General features: G+C 34.0%; 2 protein-coding genes across 2 annotated transcripts in view; one reads left to right on the plus strand and one right to left on the minus strand.

Annotated features, from left to right (window-relative positions):
• LOC106712531 (protein goliath) overlaps positions 1-15,837 on the minus strand; it is a 57,615-nt gene that overhangs the window by 12,347 nt on the left and 29,431 nt on the right. Inside the window, exons 2-3 of the mRNA XM_045683503.1 lie at positions 10,458-11,034; positions 1,567-1,764 (exon numbers count right to left, since the gene is read on the minus strand). Coding sequence (XP_045539459.1) covers positions 1,567-1,764; positions 10,458-10,658 — 399 coding nt within the window. The 5' untranslated portion in view covers positions 10,659-11,034. The remainder of the gene's footprint in view (positions 1-1,566; positions 1,765-10,457; positions 11,035-15,837) is intronic.
• On the plus strand, positions 6,397-8,382 carry LOC106712583. The gene is made up of 2 exons (XM_014505194.2): positions 6,397-6,751; positions 7,325-8,382. The coding sequence occupies exons 1-2, from the start codon at positions 6,622-6,624 to the stop codon at positions 7,855-7,857; spliced, it is 663 nt and encodes a 220-aa protein (XP_014360680.2). The 5' UTR covers positions 6,397-6,621; the 3' UTR covers positions 7,858-8,382.

The raw sequence follows: 15,837 nt of genomic DNA on the forward strand, positions 1-15,837 counted from the left end.
AAGCTTTAAACAGATGGCGCTAGTGCCACGAGTGGACTGTCATCTGTCAACGTTTTTATACGTCATCTCGCGATTTCAATTAAGTATTTTCGTTTTAATTTTTTGTTATTAATATTATATAAACAATATTTTCAAAATATTTCAATTTTTTGAGTAAAATTTGATGGAAGTCCTGCTCTGACTATATAATTCACAGATAACTTTGTACTTATACTCTATATATTTAAAATTTAAGTGTTTTTTTTTTTGTATATCTGTGGTATATTTAGTGTTACTATCACTTTTGATCATGCTAACATCTATAGTAAGCAAAAGGCACTTTTCTTCTTCAGCTATCAACTTTAACAGTTCTTTTTCTATTATTTCCAGCCAGCATTACTTTCATTTATTCACCAGTTAAATACACCAATGCATGATCAATGTCATAATTTTTTATCAGGACATCAATCTTTTATATCGGACATTGGAATTAATAAGTCTAGTAGAGACAGAATCAATGATAAATACTAGCTTGTCTAGACAAGGTATAGAGACGTGAACGCTTATCATTTTTTTTATTATTTTTCTGTGTCGTGTAATATTTTACAAACAAATATTGCCATAATCATATCAATCATCAGGACGATTACCAAAAAAATAGGCCATGTATTTATTCTACTTTTAAAATAATAATCACATTTTAGAGCAAGTAGTATCAAATTTCAATTAAGAAGTCTTTTTTAGTATTCGTAAGTAACACTTATTGTTTTCCTTTTTTTTCTTCGTACAAAAAAAATGAGACAACAGTATGTTTTTACATTTATTTTGGCAGTGGAAATTATTTTAAGCTCAACTTGGTCTCTTTTTTAGGTTATTACACTCTAACTCTATATCAGATAATCCTGATACATTTAATATAGGGTCAGATATGAAGTCATGGCTAGACAGATTACACTATTTTATGACAATGTAACGAGAAATAGATATACATAATAACTCGTGAGAGATAATACCTAAGTATTAGGTGTCAATTGATAATATTTGTAGATAACGCAATAATATTTCCATTAGTTTCCACTGGTACAAAAACGTATTTTTATCTGTGTTATTTCAAAGAGAATTTTATTATTATATTAGATATGTCTGTACTGAAAACCCGCGGTTACAATTTTAGCATAGAGTAAAGAAGAATATCACCATAGAATAAAAACCAGGACTTTGAAATGAACAAAGTGGTCGGCCAGTATACAAACTTTTTGATCATCGATATCGCTAAATTAATGTCCAGTACTTTACCATCCAAATTCGGTTTAATTATTTATGGACGCAAGCTACCTTTCAACTCGGATTCCATGGCACAAACAAGTGGAAAAACTAGTAGCCCTTGCTCAGTGTTTTAAAATTCTAGATAGCTTTTAAAAAGGTTTGTGATATGACCAGTTGATGTTGCTAAATATATATTGAAGGTAGTTCAATAAAGCAGAGATTCAAGATACAATGGACACTAATTAATTATGAGCCATTTACCATTACCCAAACATCTGAACAAAGACATATACACTTATCATTCTTTATTATCAGACATACCTTGATCTCGAAGTTACAATTCCCTCGTTTAATGACCGCAACCCAAGGTTCAGTCGGCAGGGGCTCTCCGGGCGCGGCGGCTGACAGCAGCGGCCACTTGCAGCCGGTGTGGTCCTTCTCCCCCTCCGGCCCTGCGGCACGCACGTGCACAGCGACCCCTCGCGACGAGCCCACGAAACCCTCGCCGTATTTACCAGTCTGTTGACAATGGAAACATGTCTCAATTAAGCAAGATGTTGATGAAAAATATGGATTGTAGGTTTGTAGGCTACATGTTACTAAATGTGGTCATGTTTTAATAAAATTCACCGGTTATGAATGAGCGGAACAGTTCGGTCAAATTTTATTATGGCATATTTTACTTGTCCTAATTTTTATGGCTTCATGTTAGCTTCTACTACCATAGCGTTCAATTGTTTTGTATTTATTCGTACTTCAAACAAACTGATTTGATCCTTTATTACCTGTTCAATAAAGATGTTCTATCAACTGATTATGACAAATAATTTGTAAAAAAAAATAGTAAGGTATTAAATACGTGTTTATTTCGATATTTGTTTCCCTTATAGTGTGATTATGAAAGTGAAAACATTGAACGACAAGTTAAAGAAAGAACAAGGAACTTTTGAAAATTTATAGACTGCTTAAAAGTATCAAGATTCATAATTCATAGTATATTGTAGACATACACTATACAATGTAAGGTTCGCTGGACTTGAGGCGGCTTTGGCCAATCCAAACAGTTTCTATGACGTCACTCGCCTTATGTTTATTCATCAGGAGTTGCCATCTGTCCCTTTGCAGCATTTATAAATAAAACATTTTCGTATACACAAATATAAATTAAAGTGTTTGGCTCTAATTCTATAAATATTCCCCTTTCCTTCGGCAAGTAATTTAACACTTTCATATCTTTGTGGATTTCAGAGTTGCAAACATTTTTTGTTCACATTTTAAGCGTAAAATATTCTTTCTGTCTCTGAGATAAATAGACACGTATGTTCTCTTTGTATATTTTTACAATAATTCTATACTAAACCTTTGAAATCATTTTAATTATTCATGTAAACATATAAGTTATCATTTATACATGTTCTAAAAATAAAACGTTAAATAAACATAAGCCACGTGAATAAATCCTCGCAAAATATGACAGGCTCTTTGAAGTGAACGCCTGCAACACCACGAGGGACATTAGGGATAAAATGCATCGTCTATTCTATGAAGATATAATATTATATTTAGGTTACGTTAAAATTATAACGGACTAGCTTTTGTCCGCGACTCCGTCTGCACGGAATTTAAAAAAAACTTAATAAGTAGCCTACATGTTCTTCCTGATTATGTTTTACATATGTGCCAAATTTTAACAAGATCCTCTGAGCCGTTCCGGATATACCTTCAAACAAACATCCATCCATCCAATTATCCATCCAATTATCCATCTAAACTTTCGCATTTATTTTATTAGTAAGATATGTTTCAAATGCACTGAATATAGAATGTTGCTATGTTCCGTTCACAAATTAACAAATTAGCAACCCTTTAGTTAGTATGTTTGATCAAGCTATTCGTCTAACATTTCAAGTTTAGACACAAAATTTGATTGTTTACGGGAGCACTAATCGCTGGCAATATTACCATGTGCAAAATTTTAAACGTCACATCCCTATGTTCATTGCTGTGTACCAACTGTGTACGTTTGTGAAATTGGCAACCCTGCATCGATCGCACAGAGTAAACAAACCAGCCAGTGGCTCAGGTCGGCGTGATCGCAATCACAATGAGTGGCTCACCTTGACTTCCGCTTCCTTATTCGGCTCCGATGTTATTCTCGAAAGGAGAACGTAAGTAGCGCCATCTGAGTGACTTACGATAAACAATTTAAAGTGTATGATTAAAGAATGAAAGAGAAGTAAAAAATATTGTAACGGATTAAAAATTAATCGAAAATATATTTCTGCCCAATTGACAAGAGGATTATGTTTGTATGTATGTTGGTTTCCGTGTCATTGTGTCTTCGTCATAGTGACTTTTTTATCATCACCATCATCACAAGTCTGCTTTCCCAATTTTCGTAGTAAAATAGATCAAAGAAAATGTGTAAAACAAATAATATTTTTACGATATATAAAATCCGGTACAAAACTTTACACGTTGATGTAAGCCGGATAAACACGGTTATCCGGCTTAGATCAATGTTGCCACAACAAGATGTGTACTTTATTATATGTCGTAAAATAAAAATTATGACAATGCGACTGGGTTAAGTGTTTTTATTTGTCTTGCATGTATCTATTTTGGCATAGAGTAGAAAAGTAGACAATAACTTTTTGCTCGAATATTATAAAGTTACGAGATTATATGTTATTCAAAAGAATATGTGTATGTAGGTAGTCCATAAAATTCTAAAAATTGGAAAAATGCACACATTTTTGGAATAGTACTTTGAAGTAAATATGTTTATCCACCCCGCAAATGTTCGATTTACCGCCTATTCTGCGTAAAAATACATTTAAATTAATACAACAACGTCATCGCCAAGTCAACCTCAAAGTAACAACGACTCGAATTATCGGTACTGTTTTAATTGTCTACCATAACAATAACAAACTACGCTTCTATATTACGCGAGCATTTAATATTACAACTCATCAAGCATTTATAGCCCTTATTTCGTTAGCCACAAATACTAAAATTAACTGCGGTCTCCAAACACATAGTATACACCGACGCATACAACGTAATGTTAAAGGATAATTAATTCAATTTACTTTTAATTCTATTACCAATACATACAGTCGAAAATCGTTTGTTATTAACAGACGGTAGAGGTTTCTCTACGTGCACTACTGTACCATATCGGTATATAGGGCTGCCACCTTTAAACAACGACCATTTGTCAATAAACCAACAACAAAAATACCCAATCTTGACTTTTAGCGAACGTCAAAAAAAAAAAACAAGATGCAATAACTTGGTTCTCATCACGCACTCTGTCCAAAAAAACAAACGTTAAACACTTATGTGTGTATGCTTTAAAGTAGCAAATATTTTGTGTTAACAGTCAAACGTGAAGAGGTGTCAGCCCTAGTCTTATGTGAGTCATTACGCGATGAATCCGTCCATTTTAAGACTGCCACTTTATGAATCATTTGTTTACCTTACAAAGTAATTTAAATGCATAGCAATTGTCAACTGTTGCTAACCAAAATAAATATAAATACAGTCTTAATTGATTCCTTTTTTACTATCCGTACTCACCCCTCAAAGAGTTAATAATTAAGAACAAAACAATAAGTCCGGCTGCTGTGTTGCAATTTTTTTTTAATTGCCATTAAAATCAGTCGTGTATTTACATAAGAATTGTTTTTCTCTGTTTCTGTACGATTTTTAAGTTATTTTGTTTACATAAAAGTATTTCTAGTTAAGTGTATCCCATATTGAGGTTATCATGTTACTCCGAATGGATTGTATCCTGTGTTGTTAATTACAATAGAGTATATTTAATATTATATATTCCAGGAAACACATAAAATACACTAGTTATTATCTTTATACATGCATCTACAGACTGCAGACATTTTACGTGTCGTTTGCATCTCTATATATAGTAACATATATATTATTGTTCTTTTACACTTATCTCCAACCTTATATACTTAAATATCGTTTTGATGTGTGTTCCTAACCTAAAAGGTTAATTTTTAAATAGCCATAGAAATACCCAAATAATACGAGTAAAGAGCATTGACATTGACTTTCAGTAGTTCGGTATAATTTTAGCCCAGAAAAAAAATATCGTTCGTGAATTAATAAACATTTAAAACTGCCTGAACAATTTTGCGTGATATTAGTTGGAAAATATTTATAAACATAGAGTGCATTGACTCTTAAATCGATTTGATTCGCTGGCCAAGTGCCATTCAGTTTGCTGAAAAATTAATGATCTAGGACAGAAAAGACACATGCCTGTTTAGAAAGGGTTTAATGTGAAATGATATGCAAAAATAACTGTGGGCGAAGGAGTAGGAACTATCAGCAGGGGATTGAACTCATAGCTAGTAAATTGATTTGTAGTTAGAATATAATGGTTTCTAAAGTTGGTTCATGTTAAGTCTTAGGAGAATGGTTGGAAAATGTAAAATCAATAGTGGTTTTTGTTTCCTTCGCCTAAGAACCGAGGGGTAAATTCCACTGGATGTTTTTTCGCCGCTGTTCGGGTGTACTTAGATTGAAAGCACGGAGCAGCAACATTGTTACCTCGTTAAAGATTAGTGGATGAAAAGTCGAGAGGTTGGATAACGAATAATTATAATGAGGTTAAATATATTTGTAATATTTTGTCTTGTTTAAAAAAAAAATTATAAACTTGGTGATGTTAAGCTTCAAGATTAAATGATATGAAGCATACACTTCATAAAATTTAAAGGGTAAGTACGACCCGTTGAAATATAATTTGATCAAAGGACGAGAATATCCCCTTTGGGCACGCTGTTAATTAGTACGTATGTATAAATAATTAAGGTTAAGTATATGTCCTAAACGGAACATTTCGATTCATACAACGAAAAGAGCTATTGCTTATATGAGTTCTCTTAAAAGATGAAACTCTTTTCGAAGTGTCATTGGTCCACTGGTAAAACATCTACATAAAAAATGAGATAGAAAGGGAAGAGAAAAATAAGGGTATGATCACAACATTTGATTGTACAATCGATTTGGTATACATCATTTTAGTGAGTTCATTTCATCATATAAAGTAACTGATTAAGATATTTTTTTTAAATTAGCAAAAAAAGTTGCCATTAATAAAAACGCGTCAAATCACTAGCTGTCAACTTCTTTCAGTTATCTGTGGCTTGATAATGATGTTGAAATATCGATTAAATCGAGTAAAGTTATCGATAAGTTTCTACCCGGCGCGAGTGCCTCGGTTGGCGGCACGATGATTCAACATGGCGGCATACCCCTCCTCCTCCTCGCCCCTCGCTCGATAGTAGCCAGGCGGCCTCCAGCCGTACAGACGTCTTTGTATCGTAACGTGGCAGAAAAATGGACAATACTCTAATAGAAGCAGTATCTCGAAGAGAACCAATATGGAATCCAGCCAGTGGTCTTCATAGAAATTCGAATGTTTTAAAGTGTCTCTGGCAAGAAGTCGCCAATGAAGTGAACAAGGACGGTGCGTATTTATTTAGAGTCGTAAGTTTTATCGGTACCCGTTGTGACCTTGGATAGGGTTGCCACCTATGAATGAGACTTTGTGTAGTGCATTTTCTGGCTACAGCTGTGAAGGATATCTTCGAGTCACACACTACCCAGTAGTGTTTGGCGCTGAATTTCGTATTTTTATAACTGCCAGTGTTCGGGTCTACGTTAAGTTACTAACAGAAATTGACAGCCCTAGTTGACATTGAGTAGGTAGGTACATATTATAAGTACTGCATAATATAATACGCAGTCTTTGTTGTGCTACTTTGTAATAAACATAATCACGATTTTTTAAAGCTGGGTAGTTTTTGTACATATTTTCCGACAGTGGAAACCCACGGATTTAAAGAAAAGACAACGCTATTCAAAAGTATGTTAGTGTGTATACAAAAAAGGTTGTATTACGTTTAACCACTTCAGTAGGTCAAACGTGAAAAAAGTATACAAAGCGTTATCTATATGAAAACACATTATAAATGTGCCGTGTAACTTACCACAAATCTTTAATTTAATATTGATATTTAAAATAAATCCTTTGTTACAGTAAAATCAGTAAAATCAAGATGGAAAAATCTAAGATCGTATTACGTCAAGGAATGTCAAAAACTAGATAGCAAAACCACTGAAGGAGAGGAACAGATCAGTTCATGGCAATACTTTGATGATATGCAGTTCCTAAGACATACGCTGACATGTTACAAGACTAACAAGCAGGAAGAATACGACGGTGATGAAATATACATCACCAACTTAGATACCATCGCTAACCCTGAACCTCTCTCACCAGGACAATCTTCCTCTGAAACATCTCACACCACGCCAACAACAAGAAAAAGAAAGATGCAAGCTTTAGCAACAACAAGTGATACATTAATAGAACTGGAAAGGAAAAAATTAAAAATCCTAGAAAATGATATAGCCAGAGGTTCTAATGACGATTTATTGTTCTTCGAAAGCCTTTTACCTTATATGAAAGAAATACCAATAGATCGGAAACTTCGTCTTCGTTCTAAAATACAAGATTTAATCTGTGGAGAATTGGAGGTTGTGCAAGCGATGCTGAATAATGACGAATAATTTAGTTTAGAAATTTCGAAACTTTGCTGTTGAAATTACTGCTGTTAAAGTTCAACTTGTGAACCGTCAACTTTTATTTACCGCTTACATACGTCTTCCCAGGGTTTTCCAAAGAATACGCTTTAGTAAACAGTGATTTAGCTATGGGATGGTGTACATATGAATAGTTACCAAGTATTGCCTTCTAATTTCTGACAAAAAGACGAACAAGTTATTCTGTGATCAGTACTAGTGTTAATGAAACTGTTTGATTCAAAAATGATGACAAATTCAACGAGAGAGTCGGTGACGGAACAATGCAATTTAATATTTAATGTTTAGGTATATTTAATTTATTAACTCTACAGTATAAAATAAACATAATAAATGTAAAAAGTGTGTGTCATATAATTAGTCATTTAGATGATTCTCAGATTTTGATGAACAGTTCCTAGAAACTAACAAAATTCGAAACAGAAAAATCTTCTATTTTAATACAACCGCACAAAAAAAAACGATGTATGACGCACATTTTATTATTACCGTGTGTTTCCACTGCAATAACACATTAACAAAAACATACTGTTTCTGTTTTTTTTGTACCTAAAGGATGAGTGTTTTAACATGATGATTTTGTACACATTGATATGGCAGTGGAAAATATGTTATTGTACATATCGTACCATAATATACCTTTATAATAATTAAAAATAAATAACAAATGCGATAATTTTTTTTTAAATATTTAATTTTAGATCTCTTGTGTCGTATGTTAAGACCCATTTTAGGTCGCTTAACCAACGACGTATCACCATCATCATCTTACTATAATTCCCTATAGTGGGTCTCGGAGCCTACGATAAGTTAGGAGTTAGGATAGGAAGGGAAACCATTCCCTTTCTGTGCGTCCCCTCCGTCGATTAGGGGTAACGCATCTGCAATTGTGCATGTCTAAGGGGCAGCGGTCGCTTCGCTATTTCAGCGAATTCACGTGGCCGCTTTCTCGTATGCCACCTTGTAATATTTAAAAAAAAAATAGCAGGAACCAACCGTTGGTTTCTAAGACCAAAATCACCGTTTAAAACATATCTGTGTTTTGTCAAAGATAATGACAAGGATGACGATATTAATCATCAACCCTTATACATCATTGGATTTTGATGTCAAAAACCAATGATGTATAAGGGTTGATCGGCGTACAATACAAAGATTTGTTAAGAAGTACGGGACATCACTAGTGCAAAAATATTTGGTCTTTTTGTTACCCGGTTCTTCTTGTCTCTTAAGTAATCTATAAACAATGCCGAGTGTAAGTAAATACAACGATAAGTTTGTACTCGCACGTCTAAATGTGATAACACGGATCTTATGCAATGCGGTAATGTGGAACATTGTTTAGGGATAATGGGTACATTACATTTCATGTCACATATACAAAGACTAGGTATCTAGGCGTTTGTCAGATTGGCAGATATCACATTTCGTCTTTTAAAACACGAATTCTTCGTTAATATAGATCTTCACAGTGGAATTCAACTTGGCTGTCGAAAATGTAAATACACTACTACATACAGCTACAAAAAGCTATAAAACTTATTAGCGAAATTTAAGATCATTTTCCACTTAACTACTGCAGTCACCTCAATGAGACATGCGACCGCTATAGAAATAACGATGGCATACAGCTGGTCATTAGTGGAAAAGAGATCTAAGAACTTTTTAACTCTTCTAGGCAGATCAATTACTATTCGTGCACTGATCGCGACTTATAAATTCATTAATTCTTGTTTACTTTATTAAAATACATAAATGTACACATTATAAATAAATTAAATTAGCAGCGAGCAAAGTAAATGGTTGTTTAGGACGATGTATCGATCGCTTTGTCCGTCTTGTACATTCCTTGTTAATTGCATTATATAATACGTAAGGGATGAGCGTGTTTATATAATTAACGAAGAATGCATTAATATCTAACGCGTTATGTAAACTCACGGTAATGCAATAAAGGTGCTTCGTAAGCAACTTATCGGATTATAATGCTACAGCACATATATTAAAAATGTGCCCCTATCTATCTATTAAAATATTTATCGTTAAGAAAGTTATCATAGACAATAATTAAATTGTACTGCGTAGTTTATATTGAAATTTACATAGACAGTTTTTTACCTGCCACCCTTAGGTACAAATTATATTAATATCTTAGTAAATGTAGAACTGTTCAAGTCATAGAACTTACTAGATTTCTTTATTAATATGTCTAGTTTTGCTCATAAAATAAATAATTTAATAAGGTCGTTAACACTTAATTAAAATAGAATAAAAATCAATAACATACTTACATACTTTGCTTTCTGAATTTACTTTTTTATTTAATTGCGTGAGGAAGATAAGTTTGCATTGTCGCAAAAAATACTAGCGGCCGTTAAACCGACCTTTTAAAACTGTCGATATTCTATTTGCAGCAGACCGTTTACATTAACCATAACATAATCATTAAGTAAAAATAACTGTTACAAGCGAATGGGAATTGACCTACTAAGAATGCACTATCACGTGATGACGTAATAAGAATTAACTCTCAATACGATGACGTAAAAACATTAAAAACAACTCACCTCCGAGGTTTCCGTGTAAAGCTTGCCATGCTCGTTCGGGTACGTGATGTTAATGTAGGCCGCAGTGAATGTATCACTGAACCTGTCATCCGCGGTCGCTAATCTCGACCCCGCGAACTCTCCCGCGGGGGCGTGGCAACCGACCATAACTGCAACCCAGCCTAGGGTTGCTAACTGTGACCACATCTCTTCACGACGCATTTTAAAATACAAAGCACATTCGAACACACAACACTACACGTCTCGATGTTACCACGGATCTTCACTATATGATTTATAAAAAAACTATCGACTGCTATCACGCTATTGGTTGAAGAAAACGGTCTCGACAGATTAAGTTATCGTTATCGGCCGAAACGTCGACTTTTGGGTATTCTTTATACAGATTCTTCGATAATCCGATTTCGCGTTCTATCTACGAATGTAAATACGATATGTATAGATTTTTACGAGAGAGTTTTCGTCATAAAATCGACGCAGCCTCTCCCCGCATTTTTGTGGTCAGCTAGGCTCTCAGAATTGTCTGGTAGTCCACCGCTGCCCCATAACCGGCGAGAAACTTTGATGCAGCAGGCAACTGAAACAAAAAAGAATAAATTTAGTTAAATCAAAATAAAATTAAATCTATAATTTGATTTATTCTTCTTCGTTATTAGTAACAAATAAATAGTAAATTAATTGAATATGTTTTTATCAATTTTTAAGCAAAATTGTAGTCAGTTATCGATTGCATGTATAGGTATACCAATTATTAATAGTATTTCGCAATAAGACGTTAACGTGGCATAAAATTTAAAAATAGATGTAGTACAATGACCTTAGGCCGTCGACCGCAAAACGCATAAAATAGTTCACAATAATCTATGGATTGTGACGTATGTGTTAACATATCAATCATATATAGATAATAAAAATATTTTATTCGATATAATCCCATTGTTGTTTACAAAAATCACGTGATTTTCTTTTATCTAGGTATGCTATTTTGAATTTTACATAATGAAACATACACCATGCGTATATATTATTATAATATACTAGCTGTGCCCGCGACTTCGTCCGCGTGAAATTCTGTCTTCGGATAGAATTTTTTTTAGACTAATCATTTTACTTAACATAGAGAGAGGTGTGCCAGGACCGCTCCAAATGTCTGGTCCTGGGTCTCAGCCTACCCTTCTGGGTTACTGGCATGAATTTTGTTGTTGTGGTATTTTACTTAAACTTATTAAAAATTACAACAAAACATATTAAACTTACAAAATATTCACATAAAATCGTATATTCCCATACAAACTTTCATCCCCTATTCCCTTTTGTAATATTGCAGCGTTGAGGGTAAAACTCTTACAAACTTCAAATGACAATTTATTTATATCACATCAGCAGCCTAAAAAATAAAGCCGCATTCACATTTGCCTGACGTGTCGTGTCGTGATGCTTTCTGTCGTGATGGCTACTGTTCACATCTATGTGACGCGTTATGACGCATTTTTAATCAGTTCCGTTATAGCTCTCGGAGAGTTTACACATTCGCAATGTTTTTTCATGAATCATCCGATTCGGATTCAGATTATGAAGAAGATATGCAGTTATTGGCACTGGCAACACTTCTAATAAAACAAAAAAGAGAAGAAGATATTGGATACATCCAGTAAATACAAAAAGATAGTTTAGTTTTAATAGATTGATCCTTATATTGTTTACATTTTGTATCATAAATCGCTTTATATTGTCGTACGTACTCGATCAGCTCGTCGTCCATACCATCTGACGCGTCACAACACGACACGTGCGCGTGCACACTAGTCCGACCCGCTGTGTCGTGTCGCTGCGCCGTCCCCCGCACCTCACCCAACTGACGCGGACCGGGATCGCTACTGACGCGACACGACACAAGCCATCACGACACACTGCGTCAGAGAAGTGTGCACGCAACCATATTAATTGTATGAGACCGATACCTTTCTGACGCATCACGACACAACACGTCAGGCAAATGTGAACGCGGCTTAAGTTTCAAACTTCTAACTGTAAAAATGACGACACTTACATTAAATTTTCCACCCCCACTTTCAACCCCTTACAACGCTTTTCCTGCGTTAAAAAGTAGCCTTTGTCTTTTCTCAGGCTCTAGACTAAATATTGGTAAGGGTAACAGCAAAACATATTAAATGTGTTTTGACATTCACCAAAACCTCACATATTGCTAAACAAAATTTCATCCCCTATTGTTATTTAGCACCCTAGGGGGTAAAAATTTTTACAAAAATTAATTTAATATTTTTATATCAAATTAGCAGCATTAGAAAGAAATTTCAAGCTTCTAACTGTAAAAATGACGATAATTCCATACAAACTTTCAACCCCTTACAAACCCTTTTTCATTCGTTAAAATGGGCCCTATGTTCTTCCTCAGGCTCTAGACTAAATATTGGTAAGGGTAACAGCAAAACTTATTAAACAAAACATTCACCAGAACCTCACATATTGCTAAACAAAATTTCATCCCCTATTGTTATTTAGCACCCTTGGGGGTAAATATTTGACGAAAATGTAATTTCATATTTATTGATATCAAATTAGCAACCTTAAAAATAAATTTCAAGCTTCAATCTGTAAAAATAACAATAATTCCATACAAAATTTCACCCCCACTTTCAAGCCCTTACAACCCCTTTTTCGCGTTAAAATGTAGCCTACGTCTTTTCTCAGGCTCTAGACTAAATATTGGTAAGGGTAACAGTAAAGCATATTAAACAAAAAATTCACCAAAACCAAACATATTGCCAAACAAAATTTCATCCCCTATTATTATTTTGCACCCTTAGGGGTAAAATTTTTACAAAAATTTATATTTCGTATTTATCTATATCAAATTAGCAGCCTTGAAAATAAGTTTCAGGCTTCAATCTGTAAAAATAACAATAATTCCATACAAAATTTCACCCCCACTTTCAACCCCTTACAACCCCTTTTTCGCGTTAAAATGTAGCCTACGTCTTTCCTCAGGCTCTAGACTAAATATTGGTACGGGTTACAGTAAAGCATATTAAACAAAACATTCACCAAAACCGAATATTTTGCCAAACAAAATTTCATCCCCCTATTGTTATTTAACACCCTTGGGGGTAAAATTTTTACAAAAATTTAATTTCATATTTATCTTTATCAAATTGCCTTGAAAATAAGTTTCAACCTTCTACCTGTAAAAATGACGATAATTCCATACAAACTTTCCCCCCCCACTTTCAACCCCTTACAACCCCCTTTTCGCGTTAAAATGTAGCCTATGTCCATCCTCAGGCTCTAGACTATCTGTGTACAAAATTTCATTTAAATCGGTTCAGTAGATTTTGCGTGAAAGCGAGACAGACAGACAGACAGACAGACAGACAGAGTTACTTTCACATTTATAATATTAGTAAGGAAGTAAGGATTTGAGTTATTAAAATATTTAATTCTTTTTCACACCTTACTCTATGTAACGCAAACATCTTATCCGATTACTCTTTGCACTTCGATTTTTTTTTTCGAGAAAAAATATCAATCAAACAAAACACTTGTACTTATGTTTAATTCTTATCTACATCGTGACCTTTAAATAAAAACGAAACGCATAAAAACCACGTGGTTGGTGTGAGGAAATAGCTCATGAAACCATCATAAAGGACTAAGTACCTACTAACATTATGTTAGGGCTAGGGTGACAAGAAATCACACTAATTTTGATGGATGAAAGTTTGGATAGATAAATGTTTGTTACTAAATATCTTTAAAGTGGCTTAACGGATTCCGATGTGGCACAGATGTAATACTTAGTCTGGAAGAACAACGTAGGCTACTTACTTAGTTTTTTTTAGTTTGTTTTAGTTTAGTTTAGTTACGCGGACGAAGTCGCGGGCAAAAGCTTTTTATACAACAAACAGATATTTCACATAACTGTACATCTATACATGTGACGAGGACTGCATACCATTGAAGACATTGGGGTATTTCTTTGTATAGTAGTGTATTGTGAAAGATAGAAATCTTCCTAATATTATAAATGCGAATGTGTGGATGGATATTTGTTTGAAGGTTACTTCAGAACGGCTCAACTGATCTGAATGAAATTTGACACCGAAGTAGATCATAGTCTGGAAGAACATATAGGCTACTTATTATTTTTTTATTCCGCGCTTACTTATTCATTTTTCATTTCATTTTCATATCCTTTAATTTAATACAGATATTTAAGTAGCAATAACTAAACTTTTTACAAAATGTTACATAATCATCATGTATGACATCAAATAACAAGCTACCTACCACATATTAGTGAGTTATATATTTCAATTATATATTATCTGAAGTCAACGCTTGAAAAATAATACTAAATTTATTCCATATCCAATCTTTGTTCCAAAGCATGGTGACCCTAGTCAAAGTCGCTCGCCGGGCGGAAATTGGGGCGCAGTAAAAACCACATCATAAAAGGAAAACGGCGGTGTCGTGTAAAGGCGTACTACGATTAACTAGTTGCTGAAACAACGCTCGTAACTGTACTAATACTTATGTAATTATATATTTAAAAGCTAAACTTTATGTAAATAGTTGATAAATACAAGGAATTTGAAGAAAAAGTAGGAAATATTGTTAATAATATTATATTATAGGCACACTCCTTTATTCTCAGTATACATTTTTAGCTACATAAGACACATGCGAGCACATCAACGACAAAACCGGAGTTGAAGACAGTCGCCGTGGCCGATATCGGCCGGGATTACATCATCATCATCATATTACTATCACTACCATCAACTACCTGCCTTGTCTGCCTGCTTCTGCACATAGAGGTGTCTTCAGATCTCTTTCTGAGTGTACAAAATTTGTTGAAGGAAGTAAATAAGAACTCTCCTAGTTTTATAGCTTTTTATGACGGAAGGGCAATGTTTTATTTTCGGGCATATCTTTATGTTTAATCTATTGTTTAATTCAGATTAATTCTTGGAGAATCATAGCGTCATGCGGGTTTATTTTATTTAACGTTTGTTTCTTGACATATTCTTAAATCATCATGTCATAAACCTTATTAACCTGATCCTACCTTAAGTTACGGATGACTTGACTATCAAACACGATGACCCAATAAGGGCGAGTTGACTACAAACATATCTTTGATTTTGGCTACTAAAAATTTTATAAGGTTGTATAAGGCTTATGCAAGTTGGCAACTGCAACATAATGAGGGTAAAAGACAGACAGCGAGCGGCTATTGTCTTGGCAAGCCGCCGCACTAGGTCAATTGCCTTTGTTCTAAGGATTCTACACTTACATCGATCGATGCTCTAAAACAAACATAAGAAGTACATTTCATACAGGATGGAAATATTTAAAA

This window comes from Papilio machaon, chromosome 22 (assembly GCF_912999745.1).
Source record: "Papilio machaon chromosome 22, ilPapMach1.1, whole genome shotgun sequence".
NCBI lineage: Eukaryota > Metazoa > Arthropoda > Insecta > Lepidoptera > Papilionidae > Papilio > Papilio machaon.

What these genes read in the sequence shown, in the direction of transcription:
- LOC106712583 (XM_014505194.2), top strand. Translation starts at nt 6,622, where the DNA reads ATGGACAATACTCTAATAGAAGCAGTATCTCGAAGAGAACCAATATGG. An exon ending in CAATGAAGTGAACAAGGACG is followed by an intron (nt 6,752 to 7,324) that starts GTGCGTATTTAT and finishes CCTTTGTTACAG; the next exon opens with TAAAATCAGTAAAATCAAGA.